The sequence below is a fragment of the Lagenorhynchus albirostris genome, chromosome 8 (assembly GCF_949774975.1).
Source record: "Lagenorhynchus albirostris chromosome 8, mLagAlb1.1, whole genome shotgun sequence".
In the NCBI taxonomy this organism is placed as follows: Eukaryota; Metazoa; Chordata; class Mammalia; order Artiodactyla; family Delphinidae; genus Lagenorhynchus; species Lagenorhynchus albirostris.
In genome coordinates, this window is record NC_083102.1 from 85,777,676 (window position 1) to 85,801,730 (window position 24,055).

At 38.6% G+C, this 24,055-nt stretch overlaps 2 protein-coding genes across 2 annotated transcripts in view; one reads left to right on the plus strand and one right to left on the minus strand.

Moving 5' to 3' along the window:
• CCDC146 (coiled-coil domain containing 146) overlaps nt 1–21,137 on the minus strand; it is a 107,723-nt gene extending 86,586 nt beyond the window's left edge. The window contains exon 1 of the mRNA XM_060157226.1: nt 20,979–21,137. Coding sequence (XP_060013209.1) covers nt 20,979–21,137 — 159 coding nt within the window. The remainder of the gene's footprint in view (nt 1–20,978) is intronic.
• Nucleotides 1–24,055, plus strand: part of GSAP (gamma-secretase activating protein) — a 234,015-nt gene that overhangs the window by 180,352 nt on the left and 29,608 nt on the right. The window lies entirely within an intron of this gene.

A 24,055-nucleotide genomic window follows, 5' to 3' on the forward strand; every position in this document is an offset into this window, starting at 1 on the left:
TAATTTTTATATATTTACTCTTGGCTGAAAACTTGCATAATGTTTACCTAACTAGACAATATCTTTGACTCTGTGAAGACTTTAATGAGTACTATTTCATTAACAGGAAGACAGAGCCAAACACAGGAACACAATTATCTTATTTCCCTCTAGAATACTGTTGACACATTTGAAATACAGAAGTTTCAGTTTCATTTTGCAGCGTTCAACTCCTCTCCCCTTTTTTCCATCATTCTTGTTGCTGTTCTGGTTTAGCCCTCATCATCCTCTTAGGATAATGCAAGCCCTTCCTAATAGTGACCTGTGCCCCCAGTTTGAATCTATTCCAATCCATCCTCCATATCACTGCCACAGGGATTATTCAAAAATACAATTCTGATCATGTTATTTTCCTGCTTAAAACCTGTCAACAGCTCCTCATTTTGTATATGATAAAATCCAGCAAATAAGCCCCTTCGTGAACCGATTTCTGCCTACCCTTTCAGTGTCCTTTCTGTCACTACTCACACTCCTGCCAAACTGAATGCCTTGTTGTTCTAGTACAAACCATATTCTCTCATATTTTCATTACTTTGTGTTACTGTTCCCTTGGTCTAGATAGAATGGCATCCTTGACCCCCACTGAGTTTTGTCTTATTATCCGTAATTAAGAGCAGGGACTCAGCAGCCAGACTAACTAGGTATGAATTTCAGCTCCATTATTTGCAAGCTGTGTGAAAACAGGCAAAATCACTTAATCTCATTGTTCTTTGGTTCCTTCAATTATAAAACTGGGATAACAGTAGAATAGAGTTATTGAGACGATTAAATGAGATAGCATATGCAAAGCACCTAGAACATACATATCTATTATCATCATCATCATCATCCTAAATAATTATCTTTCCTGATGACATCAGGAGGGGTTTGGTGCCTTGTCTCTTTGGTCCTATACCGTCCTATATATTCCTTATTATATATTACATTATTCCATAATCGTCTAGGTTCTACCCTAAAATCAATCTGTTAGGCTAGGATGTAAAGGAAATTTGAGACAAGAGTGTTATTACTCAAAGTGGTTCATGAATATGTTACCATAGATGAAGAGCTATAGTCTAAAGAAGCCAGAGTTACAACTGGGGAAGGAGTAGGTACCATCAAATCTGAGGATCTGGGAGATTGTGAATGCGGTTTAGAAGTGATTGACTTCAGGGGAGGAGATGGCAAGACAGAATCACATATACTATAGCATTGCATACATAAGAATGACAAACTTTTAGAAGGGGTTCTAGGAACATGCCTCTGGGTATATATCATGCAGAGGAGTATGGTTGTACTAGGCCAGACAGTGATTGTTCTACCTGGCTGAGTTCCTAAAGAAAAAAGTAGTTTTTCATACTTATACCATATTGCAAATTTGAAATTAATTTTAATCATACCAAATGCATAAATGCTTTAATTTTTTTTTTTAATTATAGCTTAGACTAAAGACCCCTTTGCAAACCACCTTCAATTCCAATGTCCTCCCTCTCCCCAGAGGTAACAAGGAGAGTTGGCTGAATCCAAACTCGAATTTCATTCTGTGCATTGCCAATTTGCAATGTTTACTGAATCATAGCTCTGCCAGGTTTCTTTTGTTTATTGATTGGGAAGAGTTGGAAGTGAGAATAGGAGTGAGGGAAATTGGGGGTACTTGGAGAACTCGGAGTCCCCTGAATTCCCAAATGTGACTGAGCCTGCGTGACTCCTTGGAGTGGTCCCTCCCCCACATTAGATAGAGGGCTTCTTGCTGAAGACACTGTTGTCTTCTTTCCTGAGGGAGTAATCTTTCAAAAAAAATTTTAATACAGTTTTTAAAGGTGACTTTCCATTTACAGTCATTACAAACTATTGGCTATACTGCCCATGTTACACAGTACATCCTTGGGTCTATCTTATACCCAATAGTTTGTACCTCCTGCTCTCCCACCCCTATATTGCCCCTCCTCCCTCCCCACTGGTAATCACTAGTTTGTTCTCTATGTCTGTGAGTCTGCTTCTTTTTGTTATATTCACTATTTTGTTGTATTTTCTCGATTCCACATAAAAGTGATATCATTTAGTATTTATCTTTCTCTGTCTGGCTTGTTTCACTTAGCATAATGCTCTCCAAGTCCATCCATGTTACTGCAAATGACAAAATTTCATTCTTTTTTATGGCTGAGTAGTATTCCATTGTATTTATATACCACATCTTCTTTATCCATTCATCTGTTGATGGACACTTAGCTTGCTTCCATATCTTGGCAATTGTAAATAATGCCACCATGAACGTTGGGGTGCATGTATCTTGACAACTACATGTAAAAGAATGAAATTAGAACATTCTCTATCAAATGGATTAAAGACCTAAATGTAAGATTGGATACTATAAAACTTGTAGAGGAAAACATAGGCAGAACACTCTGACATAAATAGCAGCAATATTTTTTTGAATTTGTCTCCTAAAGTAGAGGAAATAAAAGCAAAAATAAACAAATGGGACCTAATTAAACTTAGGTTTTGCACAGCAAAGGAAACCATTGAGGGCTTCCCTGGTGGCGCAGTGGTTAAGAATCCGCCTGCCAATGCAGGGGACACGGGTTCGAACTCCAGTCCGGGAAGATCCCACATGCCGCAGAGCAACTAGGCCCAGGCGCCACAACTACTGAGCCTGTGCTCTGGAGCCCATGCTCCGCAACAAGAGAAGCCACCACAATGAGAAGCCCGTGCACCGCAACGAAGAGTAGACCCAGCTCGCCACAACTAGAGAAAGCCCATGTGCAGCAACGAAGACCCAACGCAGCCAAAAATAAATAAATAAAAATAAATACATTAAAAAAAAAAAGAAACCATTGAAAAAAAAAAAAGACAACCTACTGAATGGGAGAAAATATTTGCAAATGATATGACCAGTAAAGGATGAATATCCAACATATATAAACAGCTCATACAACTCAACATCAACAGAACAAACTACCCGATCAAAAAATGGGGAGAAGACTTGAATAGACTTTTTTCCAAAGAGGAAATGCAAATGGCTGGCCAACAGGCACGTGAAAAGATGCTTAGCATCACTAATCATATGGGAAATGCAAATCAAAACCAAATAAGATATCACCTCACACCTGTCAGAACGGCTATCATCCAAAAGAACAGAAACAACAAATGTTGGCGAGGGTGTGGAGAAAAGGGAACCCTTGTGCACTGTTGATGGGAATGTAAACTGGTGCAGCCACTGTGGAAAACAGTATGGAGATTTTTCAAAAAACTAAAAATAGAACTATCATATGGCCCAGCAATTCCACTCCTGGGTATATATCTGAAAAAAACAAAAACACTCATTCTGAGGGAGTGATCTTAATTCTCCTTTACGCTCCTCCATCCCACTTCTCAGCATCCCCAGATCTGTAACCAGGGCAAGACGTGCCCTCTGGTCAATTATAAAGTCAAACTGGCAGAGAAGCCTTTATACAACTTTGCTAATTTATATCAGCAGAAAGCTGGGGGATATGCATAAAGACAGATTTTGAGGTTTTGCTTGACTAAAGAAGAAAAAACAGAATTTCATATGTGACCGAGTTCATTGATATAGGTATATTTACCAGAAATTCTGAATTCAATGGGCTAGTTTGGGCAGATGTGTTTGGTTCCAATAGTTTGATTATTTAACACCTACCTAAAGCAGAAACTAACACACCATTGTAAAGCAATTATACTCCAATAAAGATGTTAAAAAAAAAAAAACCTACCTAGATTCAACAGCAGCTTGTATTAACTAAAGTTGAGAAGCCAAAAATGTCTTGGAATTAAAAGATTTATGAAGACAGAAATGTTAGAGTGGAGTTTGCTGTCATTCGTTTAAAAGGTATTTATTGAGTGTATATGATGTGGTCTTCAAGGAAGACCAAAACAGACAAGACCCCTATACTCAGGGAGTTTATATTTAATCAGAAGAGATGAATAAATAAACAATATATGATAAATGCCATGAAAAATTAAGCAGGGTAAGGAGAGATAAGGAGTATCAGAGGAAAGGTGCTATTTTATACAGGTGGTCTGGGGAGACCTCTCTGTGGAGGTGACATTGGAACAGAGATTTGAAGATACAGGAGAACAAGCCAGGCAGATATCCGGGAGAAGTATGCTCCAGGCAAAGGGAGCATCAGGTGCAAAGGTGCTTGGCACGTTCTAGGGTCAGCAAGGAGGCTGGAAAAGCAGACAGTCTCGGGTGGGAGGGGTTTAGGAGATGAGGTCAGAGAGAGCTTGGGGAGTTGGGGTTACATAAGAAATGCGGGTGGGGCTGCCAGATCATCTAGACCTTGTGAGTCATGGTGAGGATTTTACCTTTTACTCAGAGTAGGTAAGAGCCGTAAGGGTTTTGATTACAGAAGGTACATGATTTCATCCAGTTTTAAAAGCGGAGAATAGACTGTTGAGAGACGAGATTGAAGCATGAACACCAGTTTGATGGTATTTGCAATAACCTTGGAGAGTGACGGTGGTTGCAGTGAACTGGATCTTTAAGATAAAGGGGTGGACAGTGGAAAGATTTAGAGTTATCGCAGAAAAGTACGGGATTTTAGCCTGAGCAACTTGAAGGACGGAGCCACTGTTGACTGAGATGGGGAAGAACTGCGCGGGGGAGCTGTCTGGAAAGTGTGTGCGCGGGTGGGTAAAGGGTGGGGACCCGCAGTTTTGAATCTTCTCAGTTCAAATATCTATAAGACATCCAAGTGGATGGCATTTGGATGTTAGTGTGATGTTCAGGGAAGACCTCTAGGTCGCTAGAATATAGATGGTAATGAATCTGTGGGACTAGATGAAATAACCTAGTAAATAGGTGTACGTGGGGCAAACGCTTTCACAGAAGGGGTTGGAGATAGGGAGGAACCAGCACAGTCGTATCCCATCCACCCACCTTGTAAATGTGTCATTTGAGAAGTCCCAGGGTTGCTTCCTTATGAAGAGGGCAGAGATTTCTTCCTACTGGAACAGATACTTTCTCTGGATTATTTGAGATTTGGATGTGCTTTTCCTTGCTTCTGTCAGCCACACTATTTTGTTGGGTTACTAGATGTCTTAGAAGCCATTATGTTACTCTACTATGGATTTCTGCAAATCATTGCTTTTGACTTAAGCAGTCACTTCACAGTGAAGGGAGGAAGCAATGACATACTGAAGCCTCAGATAGTGCATCTTCTGGGAGACACCAGCTTGTGAGGGTGGAGGGTTGTCACGCAGGATACAGTGTGTGCATGTGCGTGTGTGTGTATGTGTGTACGTGTGCATATAGCAAAAGAAATATGAACTAGGCCATAGACCAAAAAACATTCTTTGTTAACAGTGTAATGCCCAAGTTTGAGGAATCATGTATGGACATTTTAAATCATTAGAGCACTAGTTTGCTATGATTATAAACCTTTAGTTACGCAGAGACTGGTTTTACTCCTTTTCTCTATTTTTAAGACATTAATGATCTTAAAACTTGCTTCTTTCACAAACATTCTCCAATAGCTATCCAAATTAGAGGTAACCTAAGTCTTGTATTTCTAATAGCTTTCAAAGAGCTTACACTGGAATGGCTATCAATAAATATGACTTGGAATTTTCACTTATGTTGGGTCCAGCTGCAGGTAGAAATGAGAGTAGTTCTCTGCGTATGAGTAGGTTCCCCTTGTGGTGTGTTGATGCATGTACATGCACACACACACACACACACGAATACCCCACATGTACATATACATTCATGCTTATATATGGTATTTGTAACACATCTGCTATAGCACACAAGGAAACCTGCCCATTGAAATAAAATAGACATGTAGCTCTTACGTGTAGTCAAAAGTCAATACAACAAAAATCACACTTGGCCAATAGCTAACTTATTTTAAGCAATGTTATATAAAATAGATTGTCATAAAATAGAACTTCAGGCGGTTTAATTCCCTATAACAAATTCTGTGCTGTTAGTGCACCTGTGTCCCAGGGGTAAACCAAAATTAAAACCATGATCTAGATAACTGGTGATCAGCATCTTCCTAGGCTTCACACAGTAACTCAAAACGATCTTTATTATTTTTTTATTTTGATGTAATCCAACTTATCTATTTTCACTTTTGTGTCTTGTGGTTTTGGTGTCAAATCCTAGAAATCATTGCCAAACCCAACATCATGAAGCTTTTGTTTTTTGGGGTTTTTTTTGTGGCTCTGTGTGTGCTTTCTCTAGTTGAGGCGAGCGGGGGCTACTCTTCGTTGCGGTGCACAGGCTTCTCATCGCGGTGGCTTCTCTTGTTGCGGAGCACAGGCTCTAGGGCGCAGTCTTCAGTAGTTGTGGCTTGCATGCTCTAGAGCGCAGGCTCACTCAGTAGTTGTGATGCACGGGCTTATTGCTCCTCAGCATGTGGGATCTTCCCGGACCAGGGCTCGAACTTGTGTCCGCTGCATTGGCAGGCGGATTCTTAACCACTGTACCACCAGGGAAGCCCGATCTTTATTATTTTATTAGCCATTTTCAGAATGAAGTCTGCACTGTAATGCTTAGAATATATATTCTTCTTTTGAAAGCAAAAAATCACGTTTTAAAATAGACAGCTTTTTTTGTTTTAGCCCCTTAAAATAGCTATTACATTTATCTTTATTATCTTAATCCAATAAATATTTATCATTTGCCTACTATGTGTATAGCATGGTGTGACGTGCTTATTAAATTATTTTGAATAAGATCTTTTCCAAATAATAACTTTCTAAACTCTCAAAATATAAGTTTAATCTCTAGCATTCAAGATTTCCTCTGAGTGGGACTTCCCTGGTGGCGCAGTGGTTGGGAGTCTGCCTGCCAATGCAGCGGACACAAGTTCGAGCCCTGGTCCGGGAAGATCCCACATGCTGTGGAGCAACTAAGCCCGTGTGCCACAACTGCTGAGCCTGTGCTCTAGAGCCCACGAGCTACAACTACTGAGCCTGCACATTGCAGCTACTGAAGCCCGCACGCCTAGAGCCTGTGCTCTGCAACAAGAGAAGCCACCGCAATGAGAAGCCTGTGCACCGCAACCAAGAGTAGCCCCTGCTCGCCTCAACTAGAGAAAGCCCGTGTGCAGCAATGAAGACCCAATGCAGCCAAAAATACATAAATAAATTAATTAATTTAAAAAAAGATTTTCTCTGAGTGATTAAGGATGACACTGTTTAAGATGAATTGCTTCTCTATTCCAAAAGCCCTCATACAAAAGTTCAGCATATTTGGAATCATATAGAATCTGAAAACTTCCTCACTTTCTCTCTCTGGAAATTGGTTTTCTCATCTTCTACAAGAGGCAAGTAATTTGTGCTTATGTTGTGAAAGTTTATCAGAGAAGGGGCCACAAAACTATTTGCCTACATTTATTTCCCATTCAGTAATGAGTATCATAAGTTTTTTCAGTTAATCCAAGTAACCTGTTTTAATTTTTGTTTAGCGATTCTGCTTCTGAATACTCATAATGATAAGCAGCTGTCCCTTGCCGAGCGCCAACCATGTGCTGGACACTTTCCTAGGAGCATTTCCAATGATATCTCTGTTGCTGAGGATAGTGCCACAATAAGGAGGTAAAGACTTTACACCACTAAAGTCTTCCCTGAGGAAAACAAAGAAACAAACAATCTCTGTTATCTACAAACTCTGTATCATGTGTGGGCCATTATCCATTTTCAGCTTTCCTGGCTTTCTTGGTGTTTTTCTCATGAAATGGACTAATTTTCTCTGATAAATAACCTGTGGAAATTCCATGGTAAAGTACATACATTGTAAACCTCAGTATCACCCCTGCTCTGATTTTCTGTGTGAATCTACAAAGTGGAAGATGATTCCAATTAAATCGTAATTTAAGGTGAAACATCTCTTTTGTATCTTAACAAAAACAATTACATGATATTCTGTTGATGGAAGATTTTTTTTTAAAAGAATTTTTTTCAAGGGTGTTAATGTCCCTACTTAACCTAGTGGTTAAAAATTATTTATTTTCTGTAGCTAAGTCAGAATTTATAACAATTCTGGCAGAAAAGGCAGGCAAGTTTCTGTTCTCTCCAAACACTGTTTTACTTCCATGGTTACATGGCAGGATTCACCAGGAAAACATTCCCCTTAACTACAAAGCATTTTGTAAGTTCTTTGGGAGCCAAAAGATTTCTCATGTAAACACCAAAGTTCTTATTTTCATTATATAAAATTTCATTATATAAAATAATTCCTTAAAAATGCAAATATCATTTATAAATGAATGGTGCTGCCGATGGTGACTTTTAAAATTTCTATCCTATAACAAGTAAAATTTTTGTCTTTATCTGATCAAGCAAATGATTAAAAATCTAGAGCGGCTCATGGGTATATCATGGGTAGTTATGGAAGTTGAATGGTTACATAAGTTACAGTCTTTATGGTATGGTATTTATGGGGTTGGTGTTTAACAGGCTGAACCGCTATAGTAGAGGTTCTTGAACTGTGTCCCCAGCGACCCTAAGGTTCTGTAGACATATTTCATGAAGGTTAAAGGAAGTGGGATAGGGGGAGATGCCAGGAGAATGTATGCTGCATGAAGCACTGTTCACCTCGAATAGTTCTGCTTTTATATCTTGGATTTTGAGGCTTCATCTTCAATTTCACTTAAAAGATTTTTTTCTGTTTTCAAAAAATATTTGAAAATCACTGCCTCCCCATTGCATATCCCTTGCTCAGTCAGCAAAAATAAAACTGAAATAGATGTACAATGGCTCTAACATGTTATGATATTTCTTTTTAGAATTTTATTTTATTTTATTAATTAATTTATTTTTGGCCGCGTTGGGTCCTCGTTGGTGCACGCAGGCTTTCTCTAGTTGCAGCGAGCAGGGGCTACTCTTCATTGCGGTGCGTGGGCTTCTCATTGCAGTGGCTCCTCTTGTTATGGAGAACGGGCTCTAGGCACGCGGGCTTTAGTAGTTGTGGCACGAGGGCTCAGTAGTTGTGGCTCATGGGCTCTAGAGCGCAGGCTCAGTAGTTGTGGCACACGGGCTTAGTTGCTCCGTGGCATGTGGGATCTTCCTGGACCAGGGCTCGGACCCGTATTCCCTGCATTGGCAGGCGGATTCTTAACCACTGAGCCACCAGGGAAGTCCCAGATATTTCTAACTTTAAACATTTAAGTATCTGAGAATTTAGGTGGACTTGACGCGGAAAATGCATTCAGAAACTCAGAAGAAATTTCTCCTCTTTAAGTGTGCCTTGTGAAGTAGTGATTCAGTAGTGTGATCCTTCTGGTGGAGGACGTTACTAATTACTATGTACATCTATTCCTTTGCAAGTGGCATGGCTACACATGTTACAGTGCACTAAGAGTTGGCAAGGAATATCAAGAAGAATAGCAAAGGCTTCGTGCTTTCAAAGTTCCTAAAGCTACTATAGATTAGCTTAAAAAACAGGGAAGAAATAATAAGTGGCATATGGTACAAGCACGATGCAGGGAAGTTACAGCAACAGAAGTGTTCCCATTTTGTCAAGGAAGTGGCATGCTTTAAGAAGGTGGGGTCTGAGCTGTCCTGGAAAAACTGCATAGAGTTCTGAAGCACTGAAGTGTGGAAAGCACTCCTAGGCTGTGTAGAGGATGAGCAAAAGCAGGTTGGAAAATCAGGAGCTAGTTAGGAAAACAATGATAGGTCTAATGTGGCTGGAGCATAAGGTATATATAGCAGAGAACAGTAAAAAAAAAATTAAAGAGAAGAAAGAAATGGGTGATCAGATTGTAGAGGGATTTGACTACAAGTTCAAGCAAGTGATATTTAATCCTTACGTTAATGTAAGAAAAAAATCAAATCTAAGTGCCTACAATCTCCCCCTGCCACCTATTGATTGTTCAGTTCTGTGCCTGGACCTGAGGTGATGATGGGATACTGGGTGGGGAGGAAAACTGGAAGGAACTCTAAAGACTTTTATAAAATAATGAAATGGCCAAAGATATCAAGGAGAAGAGGGGTGTAGATAGAAAGGGGGAAAAACCTGCCTGGGGATGGGAAAAAATATTTCCGGGGAAGTTTATAAAGAGGGGGTCAAGTTGGGTGTGTGTGGGAGAGGAATCTGCTTTGATGAGGAATTTTAGGAAGTTTTGCCGCATGATGCGCTGTGGAACTCCCTCCTCTCTTCCTGAGGGAACCTTCAGTATAGTCACGTTGCTTTCCACAGCTTTCTGGAGGCAGGTCTGTGTTTCCTTTGGCTGTGCTGAGAAGGGTTTTAGGGTGGAAGAGAGATGGCTCCCTTTTATGCAGTTCACAAACTATCTACACAGAGCATGGGGGTTTCCCCAGCGCCCCAGGGGGACTGGAGCTGTGGTGCTGGTGGTGACAGGAGATGTGAAGGGGAGAGAATGGGGAGCGACCTTCACCTCTGCATCCTTCACTTCTATATCCACCACATCCAACTCTGTTTTACATATTGTGCTGCTGTGTATGATTTTTACTGGAAAAAAAGTGATAAAAGCTGTTTAAAAAGAGGATGAAAATCACGATGGTAGACAGTGAGGTACCCTTGAAGGTGAGAAATGGACTATTAGTGTAAAATGAGGCTCAGAGAACTTACATGGCTTTCTGAAGTCTGTATGGCTAGTACATGCAGAGCAAGGACTGCAACCCATTTTTACTGAACCGCTCTTCCACTCCCTGCAACCTCCCACCAATCAGAGATTTTCTTTCCAAACCATTAGTATTTAACATAGTTTGAGCCTGTCCATTCTTAGATGTAGTCTCTATAGACAGCAAAATTCCTGTCTTCTTAATCTGAGGTTGATGTCTGGTAATGCTTGTACCCCCTTAATTCATATCTCTGATGCCACCCAGGTATACTTGTTTGCCTACACCTAGGTATGCATGGGCTGGGAATATGTAAAGAACATTTGCCTCAGAAGATAATGGACTTGGCATGAGGTTCTAAGCTTCCCATCATCTCCTCTCCATTTCCCCTTATACCAACATACATGCCAGATAGAATAAAGGTTAACATACGATGACTCAAACTATCAATGTACTAGGAGAAAACACAGGAAACAATTTATGTATCAGAGTGCCAAAGGTCTTCTTAAGTAGGACCTAAAATCGTGAAGTTGTAAAAGAAAAGATCAGTAAATTTAAGCACATAAAAAATAAACTGCCACATGGAGAAAAGCCACCTTAAGCAAACTCAAAAGAAATCCAAAATCTGAGAGAAAGAGTTTGCAATGCATATTATACACAAAGGCCTACTTTCTGTATGTATAAAGAGTTTCTATGAATCTCTAAGAAAAACCACACAATAAAAAACAAAGGAAAAAAGGACGTGAACAAAATTTACGAAAAAAAGAAAGTACAAATAGGTCTCTACATTAACCATGCTTCCAGCTTCTGTAAAGTTGATGCTTTAGCATCTGCCCTACACGGCTATGCCAGATACACCTTGTTCAAAACCACCTGATAATATGCCTGAGTCACCTTGCCTCCTTCATTGTCCTCCTCGCCCACCTTGACAAGAGTCCTCCTCCTGGGAGGAGGACAACTTTTCAAACGGAAACCAACCAATCCAGAGTCCACACCCTTAGCCATCTCGTTTATTAGGTCCTCACACTCTGGTCAACTATACAACTGCCCTCATCATCCCAATGCCAGGTGCCAAACAACTAGGGACATCTCCTATGCCCCAGAGCCTGCTGAAATTATTCAAACTAGCCAATCCTAAGCTGCTTACTCTGCCTCATCCATTCCTTCCCAGGGAAACAACAATGAAGGCTCTTGCCCACTGTTCCGCCCTCTCCCTCTGCCTCCTGACCCACCTGGTGCTTCCCCCCATGACATGGCATGCCTCCATTGTCTGTAAGAGCAGAAGATCAGAAATAATCCAAATATCTTATAATAGGGATTTGATTAAAGTATGCTCCACCGTGCATTGAAATACCATGGAAACATTAAAAAGAACATAACAGTTGCATGTATATGTGAAAAAAGCAAGTACGTATATTATACTACCACTTGCTTGTTTGTGCGTAGACTTCTGCAAGGCTATATAGGAGACTGTTAATGATGGTTGCCTCTGGGGAAGGGGACAGTGGACTGGGGGATGGGGTGACAGGCTGACTTACTTTTCACTGTGTACAATTCTGCACCTTTGAATTTTGTACTCCAGTAAGTCCCCTACATAGGAACCTTCACGTTGCGAACTTTCAAAGATGCGAACGTGCATTCACATGTCCAGTCACATAAGTTAGTTCACACGTCTGGTGTATATTGTCACATGCATGCACCCTCTACAAGTGGTTGTGCTTTTGTGTACTTTACTGTACAGTACTGTATTGAGTACAGTAGTACAGTATCTTTATTTCAAGCCCAGGATGTCCAGAAGCAAGTGTAAAAGCAGTGGTATATAGCCAATTGTGTTAGTTGGGTACCTGGGCAAACTTTGTTGGACTTACAAACAGATTGGACTTACGAAGTCGCTCTTGGTGCAGAACTCATTTGAATGTAGAGGACTTACTGTACTGCATATTTTATGTATTAGAAAATAGTTAAAAAGAAAAAAGTACTAACCTCATGGCTGAAAAAACTTTAATCCCTGGCTCTCTGATATTCTATTCTTTAACTTCCTAGTCTGGCTTGTATCTTACTACTTGACCACTGAGACCCTGATCCTGTTTGCCTAGTGAAGACTGTAATGACTGCTTTGTTTCAGCAGACTTTTCTGGTGTTCACTCCTGCTGACTCATTTACTGCTGTGACCTGTAGATGCAGTTGCTGAATAGCCAAATTCCCAACCCTACTCCCCTCTGCTTTATTTCCCCAAAATCTCCCCAACAGATAAGAGTACCATCTCCCCATCCACCTATATAACATAGATTTTAATCAAAAGAGCATTATTTATTTTAATCCTTAAGCTTCCATCTTCAGTGACTAATCTATTCAAATAGTTCTTGGGTTACTAAAGGTACTTTGTTTCTCAAGATGCACATTCTCTACTGAGAACCACAAGCTATCAAAAGCCGACTTACTTTCTCTCTCAAGAACTTTCTTTCTCAGAGGAAAAAACAGTACCATTAAGTATTTCTCCTAATCCTTATTTTAGAAAGCAACATCTGTTCACAGTGACTATTAAAAAAAAAAAACAGCATCCGAGTTTAGAGTATTATTTTAAATATTTATATCAACTTGTTACAGTAGTAGCTAAAAAAAACCAGTGACAAATAAAGAGATAATTAAAACTTTATTAGGTATATAATTAAAATAAACACACGAGCATGCATGCACACACAAACTAGGTTCTCATTATGTCAATAAAGGAATCAAAAAAAGGAAGGGGAAATCAAGAAGCATTAACCACACAGATGAAGGTACACATGCGGCCGAGGGTAGAGCCACTCCCTGCTGCATTTGCCTCTGGTCCCAAGCCCGGAGTCTGACGTGTGGTGGATGCTCAGGAAGGATTTTCAGAACGAGTAGGAGATAAGCTCAGAGACAGGAGGCAGAAGAACCGCCAAGTCCTCTCTATCCCCAATTTTCAACACTCTCTGACTCCCATTTAACACTGATCATGTGTTCAGATAGCAGAGTTTTTTGCGACAACACCCCCAGATTCCTGGCCAGAATCATCTTGCAGGTGCCAAGGGTGAGGATATCCTAACAGGGGGCCTTCTTTTCTCTTATCCTGAGTTCTTGTACAGTGTACGATTTTTACTGATTGAATTTAGGGGTGCTAATCTACTTTGCAAAGTGGAATATGGCTTCTATGCCTGTAATCCTGATATAAATATATATCCTGATATAAATATATATCCTGATATAAATCTCCAATTTTTGTAAATAGATAAGAGCCATGTCAATACACCAAACGTTTAAGTGTATGCCAGGCATGACCCACGGTCTTCTTCCACATGGAAAGATTTTAAAATTTCCACCTTACTGTCAAAGTAAAAAAATAAAATAAGACCCTTTATGGGAAAAATGGAACCTATCTGTATTGTTTAATAAATTATCAGTCTGTTTAAAGTTTCTTGACAGCCAAACAAAATCTTGAAGAATTATTCTTGTGAGCCTGCCTCAATGTCTGAAGGAAAAGTGAAAACATGCCAACAATAACAAGACTTGTGGAAATATTTTAAAAAGAAATTTAGCAGTTCTTAAATGCCTATTCTCTAAGTACAGCTATTAGTGAGGTGTGATAACTAAGAAAGGATAGGGAAACTGAAGAGAAATATTTAAATAGAGAGTTAAAATATTTATCTTTATTTTTTCTTTTAATATACAGTTTACTTAAAAAGTTAATTTGTAAAACCCTAAAATAGCAGTGTTTAAATGTGTGAATGTCAAGTGAAGAATGTCAGGTGAAATGTGTGTCAGGCTAGGAGACAGGAGACAGGGTTCCAGGCCTGGCTCTGCATCTGCCTAGCTGTGCAAACCAGGGCAAGTCTCAATCTTTCAGAACCTTTCAGATGGAAATAATGATATCTCAAACTTCCTTATGAAATCATAATGAAAATTAAATTATATACTTGAAACTACCTTGACTCCTTGAGGATGGGAATCTTACACTTTCATCTTTGTAACCAGTTACTTGATTAATTAATTCATGTATGAAAGAAATAGAAAACATTTTCAATCTCTGAAAAACATTTTAAATTTCATTACAGATTATTTCAAGAAACTCATCAGTAACTCTATAGAAGATCCAATCTTGAAAATGAAGGAAGCTTTAGTAGCATCAGAAAATCACCAAGTTTTCAGAAATTAATTTAAAATTTTTATTAAAAATTCCAAAAATATATTTAATCTGTTACCAGCCTTAAGAGATCAAAATTAATAAAAAATAAGAAAGTGTCGTTTGAACATGTGAATATCCCCCCCCGAAAAAAGAGATAATATTAAAGGTAGGGAATTAGGTAAACAATGGCAACATCTTTTCATAAATATGCAGTGGTAGACTGTGCTGTTAAATACACATAAGAAGCAATTTGCATTCCTTTCAGAAAAGCAGTCTGAATACCAAGAACCTGCTATGTCTATATCTTCAGCCCAGGGACTTCCCTGGTAAGCCTGAGATTCACATATTGGACACTCCCCTCAGACCATTGCTTATTCTGAATTCTCTGTCACTTATAGTACCATAATCCAGCCACTTTCCTAAATCAGAAATCCAAACATCAATTTAGACTTTTTCCTCTCCCTCACCCCGTCCCCATCCATTCAGACACTAAATCCAGCATTTTATACTTCCTTACTATCTCTCCTATATGTATTCTATCCTTTTTTCCATGGCCATTGCTTGGTTCAGTCTCTCTTCACATCTTCTCTTGATCACTGAAATGGTATTCCAGTTGGTGATATGGTGGGAATGGAAAACAGATGAATTTAATAGATATTTAAGAGAGAAAATAAACTGACAGAATACAGGAGGAGAATTAGGTTTGGGAGGAGAGTAATAAATTTAATTCTGAGCATGTTTAGTTGGAGGTAACTTGGGGGTCATCCAGGTGAAGACATTCCAAGTATATGCATGTATAGGTGTGGGCAAAGCTTAAGATAAGAAAAGTATGTTCATAGTGGACCCCACGGATATGGACAAAATATCCCCTCTCATGTCCTACTGCCTCTGAAAAGCTTTTTTCCAGATCATCTCAACCCACAGTGATTGTTCCTTGCATTCAGTTCTAATTACACTTTTGGCACCTCCAGGCTCTCAAGGATCCATTGCCTTTTGTTGATATTTAACATGTCAAGTTTCTTATTTCCCAAATTAAGCTTCTAAAGAACAGTACCCTTTTATATGCTTTATGCCTGTGAATGTCCATGCGTCTAGCACTGTGCAGCACACAGGACGTGCTCAAAACAAAGGAGGAGCTGAAAGGATAAATTTGAGTAAATTTTAGTAACTTTAATAGTAATGGTAATAAACATCTCCTAGCACAGAGCCTGGCACATAGTGGGTGCTGAATTAATATCTGTTCAACGGATTAAGACTTAATGTCTCCCACTGCTCTTCAAAAACTTCTTGCTATCTCAGTTCTTTTCCCATTGGACGTGAAACTAAAACTTGAACACAAATATATTTATTACACATTTTTAAGGAGTCCAAAAGTTGATAGTTTTATATAGAAGCTGTTTCAGTGAAAAGGTCACATGTCAACAAGCCTAATCCATCTTCATCTACACACCCACAATGCTTGCATACCCCACACTCTACTTTCAACAGAATTTCGTATTCTGTACAGAGTCACACTTTTACTTCCTTAGTGTTTCCCTCCAGTGTTCACACTGTCCCTTGTGCCTCCCAAATGCTCCTGTGCTACCTTTTCTCTACCCCTGGGTTAAGTCAGGTCAAAGACTTAACAGTGACTGGCACAAAAATTATTTTCAGGAAATGAAGACAAGGGAGGAGCTGACGCATTCTGGTGAAAATTAAACGAGCCAAAAGTCTTAGGCAAGATAATTTCATGTTTTGATTTTGGCTCTTGGCATTAAGACAAGGATGACTTTATGGCGTCCACGTTTTGGAAAAGTTCAACATCTGACACACTGACATTTGACAACCAAGGTCACCCTTAGAAATCAGAGCTACTTTACATAACCATGTACAGTTTAAAAGTAGAAATCCTGACTTAGGGAATACCATGAAAGCTATAACTTACATTAAGCCTGAATGTGCAACAGACATGAGCTTTGAACAAAGAGACATATGCTATTTGTTAAAAGAATGATTTTTAAATACTAAATATTTACTGCTTGTCTCTGTGCAAGGTCTTGAGCCACGTGCTGTGTAGGATATACATAAAATCACACATGACCCTTGCCATGGTATTAGATGAAAACAGTTACATATTGCCCATCAGAGTGTATATCTTGGTATAATCTTTTTGGAAAGCCATTTGAAGGTATCAACTAAAGCTGAATATAAACCTAAACTATGACACAGGAACCCCACTCCTAGGTAAACACCCAAGATAAATGAATTCATAAGTATAAGGCATGCACAAGAATGATCATGGCACCTTATTCATAATCATCCAAACAGGAAACAACCCAAATCTCTAAATCAAATAGAATGGACAAGAAAATTATGGTATATTTACACAAAAGAACACTATATAGCAATTTTTAAATATTGAACTAAGGCACACATGGTGCTATGAATAAATTTCACAGATTCAGTGTTTACCAAAAGGAGCCAGACACAATGGAAAACATACTGTATGATTCCATTCATATGATTTTTGAAAAGAGGCAAAACTAATACATAGTGATAAGTCAGAATAGGTCTAACTTTGGTGGGAGAAATGACTGGGAAGAGTCTCAAGGGACACCACTGGGTTGCAGGAAATATATTTTCATCTGAGTGGGAATATGGCAGGAATGAAGAAGAGATAAATTCAAGAAATACTTAATGGAGATATTTTACCCTCAAACTGGTAAAGAGAATGCAGGAGGAGAATTAGGATTGGGAGAATGATGAATTTAGTTCTGAACATGTTGGTTACTGGCATATGTAAAAAAAAAACTGCTGGACCCTGAGTATTTGCGAGGCTTACTGTGTATATGTTATACCTTAGCAAAAAAAAATTTTTAATAGAAGTTTTCAACGGGACAAGAAAAGTCTGTGGAGTGCCAGCCCTCATAATTAGGCAGCAATGGAAGAGTTGGGGAGCAGGTGTCCAGAATTAACCCACACAGTCCATTGATGTGACTTAGTTCCCAAGCCCCACTTTGAACATTAATCCCAAAGTGTGAATTTAACACAGTGTAGTTCATACCCTGTTAAGTCTTATTGTTTAATGTGATCATAATATCAGTGAGAAATTAAATTTTCTATGCGAAATATTATATGATGAGAAGATATTCAATAAATATCTGTTAATGATCTTGTATCGAGTGAAAGGTACGGCCTACAAATGCTGTAAGAGTAGACAGGTTGGAGAAAACACTGTGAACTGACTGCACAGGCACAGTTTTTTGAAGGAGGTGGGAACTGAGCCAGATTCTAAGAGGTTAGGAATAGATGCAGGGGTTTCAAAGTGTGGCCTATACAAGTGTTTGATCTGATTTTTTCAGTTGGAGTAGCACAGTCTTTCAAGAGGCAACGTAAGTAAGAAGATTGTGGACAGCCACGACCTTGTATCATGCTTTGTGAATGTGTGCAAGTTTCCTAGCCATCTGAATATGGGAGAGTCCATGCTAAGGGGAGTAACATAAGCAGAAGATCATGAAGACCTAAGTAAATTATTAGATTACAGAAATAGTTTGGGCCCAAATCGCAGAGTGCCATAAATACTGAACACGTTCTGTAGGCAATATTGGATGACAGCATGACATCCATGTTTTACAACTCAATAGTGCTGGACCAACTGTGTGACTACCATTAACAACAATAAATGCTATAAGCAGCATCTTGTTCTTTCAGTGTGATGCCAAGCACCTGGGCCTTTGGAAGTGGATTTCTGACAGCTTTCTTTCAGAACTCTTGCTATTCTGCAGATTCAGCTTCTGTTTAGGCAACTGAAGGAGGATAGCTTTTATATAGTACGTTAAAAAAATTCTAAGACTCGTGAATCTTAGAGGAATGTTAAAAGAGTTAGAAAAAAAAGCTATAGATGCCAATAGGAACAATCTCAGGGGTGTTTTTTATGGAAACAAAGTTGTTTGAAGCCAATAATTCATTCTGCAAGATTTTGCTGGCTAAAGGAAGAATTCTCCGGCAGTAAAATTACTGGTGTAATTACTACTCAAAATGGGAGGACCATTCTTTCACCGTATAATCTAAGTTATCTACTTTATTAGGGGCTGGTCATATTCAATGATTAATAGCTATAATTTGTGCATACGTTGAGTATTGAGAGATTCTTGAAATATTTAATGAATTGTTACATTGAAGATCAATATGCAAGAGAAGTTGTCCTAAGTTCTCCTTTGACTTTACAAGTCAAATCTTCCATGTTTCTTTATCTGTGGCTTAAAAAATCTGACTATAATTTTTATTGTTAGCATAACCTTTGGTAGAAATAAACTGTACCTTTATTTGATATAATTATTAAAGGTAGTGGTATAAAAGTAGAAATACTATTGCAAAGCTGGATATATGATGGATTTTAACAGAAATAGAGAATGCTGATCATTTGAAAATATTAATACTAGAGATATGAGCTCATCGTTCTAAATATATCAAGATACGTATAGAAATAGATATAAATTTGTGTGGATAAATATATTTATGCACCTATTTCCCAGCTCTGAGAGTGCTGAGAAGCAATGACAGACCAATAGCAATGAACACAGCCAGCACTGAGATCTTAGTTTTCAAATATCATTCTCCACTAAAATAGGAACCAAGGATCCTTTGAGAAATGGCTGATCCTAGAGTTGGAGCAAAGAAAATGCAAGATGAATCTGGACCATATTCTATGACAGAAAGTTAAAAGGTATGCAAAGAATCATAGGAGCATGTCAAAAGTAAGCCTTCCTGAAAGGGTGTACACTGGCCAAATCTGGGACAACTGAAGCATCAGAATGAATAATGGCAATAATGGATTATAGCTCACTGAGTAGAATAAGAACTCATGAGTCCACCCTGATGGATGGTTGGATAGACAGATAGAAAGAAAAGAAGAGAAAGTTCTACCTTATAGTAGGAAGACAACTAATAAATGTAGAAAAAATGATGGAATGAGAAAATTGCCATTTGGCAACCATTGTAAGCATAATTAATTTGGGCAAGAATCATCAAGAGATGTAAAACTAGTAGGTGAAAATTTTAGAAGGAATAGGATACTCAAATAGCCTCAGAGTATCTCCTCGTAGGTGCTTATCAATTTCAAGAAGAAAAGTAATAACTTTATAGGAGAGAAAGCTAGAAGTCACCACCTTAACCAAGTGATCAATGCTGAAAACATGAGTAATGGGACAAACTGACATCATGTGTCCCGGGCATGAGGTTTATATGTATATATAAAACAAAAGCTCAGGCTTCCCTGGTGGTGCAGTGGTTGAGAGTCTGCCTGCCGATGCAGGGGCCATGGGTTCGTGCCCCGGTCTGGGAAGATCCCACATGCCGCGGAGCGGCTGGGCCCGTGAGCCATGGCCGCTGAGCCTGCGCGTCCGGAGCCTGTGCTCCGCAACGGGAGAGGCCACAGCAGTGAGAGGCCCGCGTACCGCAAAAAAAAAAAAAAAAGCTCAACAATAGTTGTAGCAATTGTTTAAAATATTTACACCAAGAAAATATTTGGGCGGGGATTTAGTATTGCTTCTTGGTTTTAAGTAAAATCTGATTTTGCCCAAAGACTTTTTTAAGCTTATTTTTATTATGACTATCAAATTTCTTAGATGTTTTATTCAGTTATATTCACATAAGGTTAAGAGTCCAGAATTCAAATGTCCCCTAAATCATTTTCTAAAGTACAGCTCTCAAGCGTGACAGATTGCATATGTGGTCAGTTACTGTTAAAGAAAAACTCTCCTCATATATGGGTATTTCCTAAATGTTCATCTCATTTTTTAAAAAGTCAGACAAAAATCTAACAAAAATCAGATTCCCCTTTTTGCTTCTCTGCTAATAGGAAACAGCATGTTTCTGTGCTGTACTGTAGTAACTACATTTGGTTAGGTAAATGTATATTCTTTCTATCGTTATATGACAAGATATTTTATCTTCATTTTATGGATGTAAATGTAATGTATCCAGTAATGAAAGAAATCATTTACCAACATACAGAATATACTTAAGTGGCTGCATATATGCAAATATTTATTATGCCTTAAAAGTATCAGAACCTACACTACTGCATTAGTCCAGGAGTATACCATAGGCTTTTGGAAGAGAATGTAGGGGCTGTTTTATTTTAAAGTGCTTCAAACAGTACATATTGCCTACAGGTTACAAATAATAAATTATTTTTATAATGATATTAACTTCATCTGAATTTTTAAGTAGATAGTGAGGCAAGTCTGACTGTAGTAATATATAAATATATATGTACCTCATGCAGACAAATGAAAGCTGGAGTTGTAGATACATCAACGAATCGCTCATCTCGGATGTTAATCGTGGGTGCTACAGCATAAATGGGGTCTTCTTGATCCTTTTCACCTTTCTCCTCTTCCTCTTCTTGTTCTGTGTCTGTGGTACTGTCTTCCATTTTTCACAATTCTAAAATAAAATCATTCCATATTCAGCTACTTAGGGATGTCTTCAGTTATGGTAAAATTAATGGAAAATAATAAAAGCAAGCAAAGCAACTAGAGTAATCTATTCAATGAAATTATAGGTCAGGAAAGTTAGCTACAATCACATTATTATAAAAGACTGCCTTTTTGTAAAGATACTCTCCAATGATGCATTCAAAGCAATAATTCTAATTTTAAAGAGTAGACTATTACTGCATTAATTGGAAAAAATTATGTAACTAGAATATAAGCTCCATGAAGGCAGAAAAGAAACCTAATTTTGTTTATGGAGCATTGTAGTAGGCACTCAATTACTATTCGTGGATTGGGTTAATAAAAAGAAGCTTCATCCTTAAAATATAACACAAAGTTAATTCAAATTAATTTGGGAAACATAAAAACCAACACCCTGTGGTGCCACATACTGCCTGAGGCATGCATCTGCACACTAGGCTGCCAGGCTAATTGCTCCATACCCACACTGCCTGCTACCCGCGCAGCTCATGCCTATAGGTTTGTGTGCATTGCCAACTGGCCTGTCTGTGCTGCTCATGTGTGTGCTCAGTTGTCCCATCAGACTTCACTTCCAAAGCATAAGCTCAAAAATAAAATTACTAAGGATTTCAAGATGGTGACACCAGAGCATTAAGCCAAGTGCAGGCCCTTCCGAGAGTGGATTCCTTTTTCTTTTTTTTTTTGGTAGCACCATGAGGCGTGTGGGATCTTAGTTCCCTGACCAGGGATCGAACCCAGGCCCCTTATTGGGAGGACAGAGTCTTAACCACTGAACTGCCAGGGAAGTCCTGAGCGGGTCCTTTTTTGACTGCACAGGTCACACACCTTTGATGCCAGCCCTGTGTATTGGCCATCGGTTTGCTCATGTAGTCAAGTGGACCCAGAGTAGTTTCTAAAAGGACCCCTGTCTTGGCTGGCAAGGTCTCTATTGGCTCATTTTGGTGGCATTGGGATGGTTACCCTTCTAACAGAGAACTGGTAAGAGGTCTCCATTGCATAAGAGAATGCCAATGTAATCTCTTTTTGATCTCTGATATATGTGAATCTGCACACAACAGAAGAGCGTACTTACTTTCTTCTCTTGCTGGAGAGGATAACTCCAACTGTCATAATTTTTTTTTTTTGCTTAAAAATTTTTTAAAAAATTTATTATACAATTTTTAAAGGTTACTTTCTACTTACAGTTATTACAAAATATTGGCTATATTCCCTGTGCTGTATAATACATCCTTGAGCCTATCTTACACCCAATAATTTGTACCTCCCCACTGGTAACCACTAGTTTGTTCTCTATATCTGTGAGTCTGCTTCTTTTATGTTTATTCACTAGTTTGTTATGTTTTTTAGAGTCCACATATAAGTGATATCATACAGTATTTATCTTTCTCTGTTTGACTTATTTCACTTAGCATAATGCCCTCCAAGTCCATCCATGTTGCCGCAAATAGCAAAATTTCTTTCTTTTTTATGGCTGAGTAGTATCCCATGTGTGTATACATACAACATCTTTATCCATTCATCTGTTGGTGGACACTTAGGTTGTTTCCATATCTTGGCAATTATAAATAGTGCTCCTATGAACACTGGTGTGCATGTATCTTTTTGAATTAGAGTTTTTGGCTTTTTGGGGATATATACACGTGGAATTGCCTGGTCATATGGTAGTTCTATTTTTAGTTTTTTGAGGAACCTCCATACTGTTGTCCACAATGGCTGCACCAATTTACACTCCCATCAAGAGTGTATAAGGGTTCCCTTTTCTCAACATCCTTGCCAACATTTGTTACTTGTGGTCTTTTTGATGATAGCCATTCTGACAGATGAGGTGATATCTCATTGTGGTTTAGATTTGCATTTTCCTGATGATTAGTGATGTTGAGCATCTTTTTATGTGCCTGTTGGCTGGCCATCTGCATTTCCTCTTTGAAAAAATGTCTATTCAGGTCTTCTGCCCATTTTTTTGATTGGGTTGTTTGTTTTTTGATGTTCAGTTGTATGAGCTGTTTATATTTGTTCGATCTCAATCCCTTATTGGTCATATAATTTGCAAATATTTTCTCCCATTCAGTAGGTTGTCTTTTCATTTTGTTGATGGTTTCCTTTGCTGTGCAAAAGCTTTTAAGTTTAATTAGCTCCCATTTGTTTATTTTTATTTCCTTTACTTTTGGAGAGGGACCCAAAAAAATACTGCTATTTATGTCCAAGAGTGTTCTGCCTATGTAATTTTAAGGCTTTGTTGAACACGTATCACCTCTCATATCTATTTTATCAGATTAGCTACTCTTTGATGATAGGGATCCCCATTCTTTTAATATGGAAAATATGTTCTGAGATATGAATCCAGAAGTGCTGGTAGGCTCTTATTCCTGAATTTATTAAAGTGGCCACAGGCATATCATTGATTCATTATGTTTCTTTTCTCCTCTCTAAAATGGGAGTAACTAATTTTTCTGTTTCATAAAAAATATATGCATATTAGATGTGATAATGCGTCTGGACTTCTAGCTTCCACTCTGCTATCTCCAGTTTTCTGCCAAAGCCATAAATTACACTTGCACTTGTCTTCCTCCTCTGCTACAAAAACACTTCATAGGTGGCAGCGTGTACTCCTATCAGGAGGCACCGCATGTCAGATCGTCTTTCTTTATATGAGATTAATAGTCATTGATTTTGTTTGGACTTCCCCTCCTTTAACATACATGTTTTTAATGCCATAAAGCAGTCTTTTAATAGAACCTATTATTATTAAGGCACCACAACACTTTACATTGGGCAACTAATCACAATTTCTTGTTTAAATCTTCAGGGAGTTGAAAATGGTTTGGTGATATATCTAGATTTATTTGTGTTAATAATCTAAAACGTGTGTCCAATC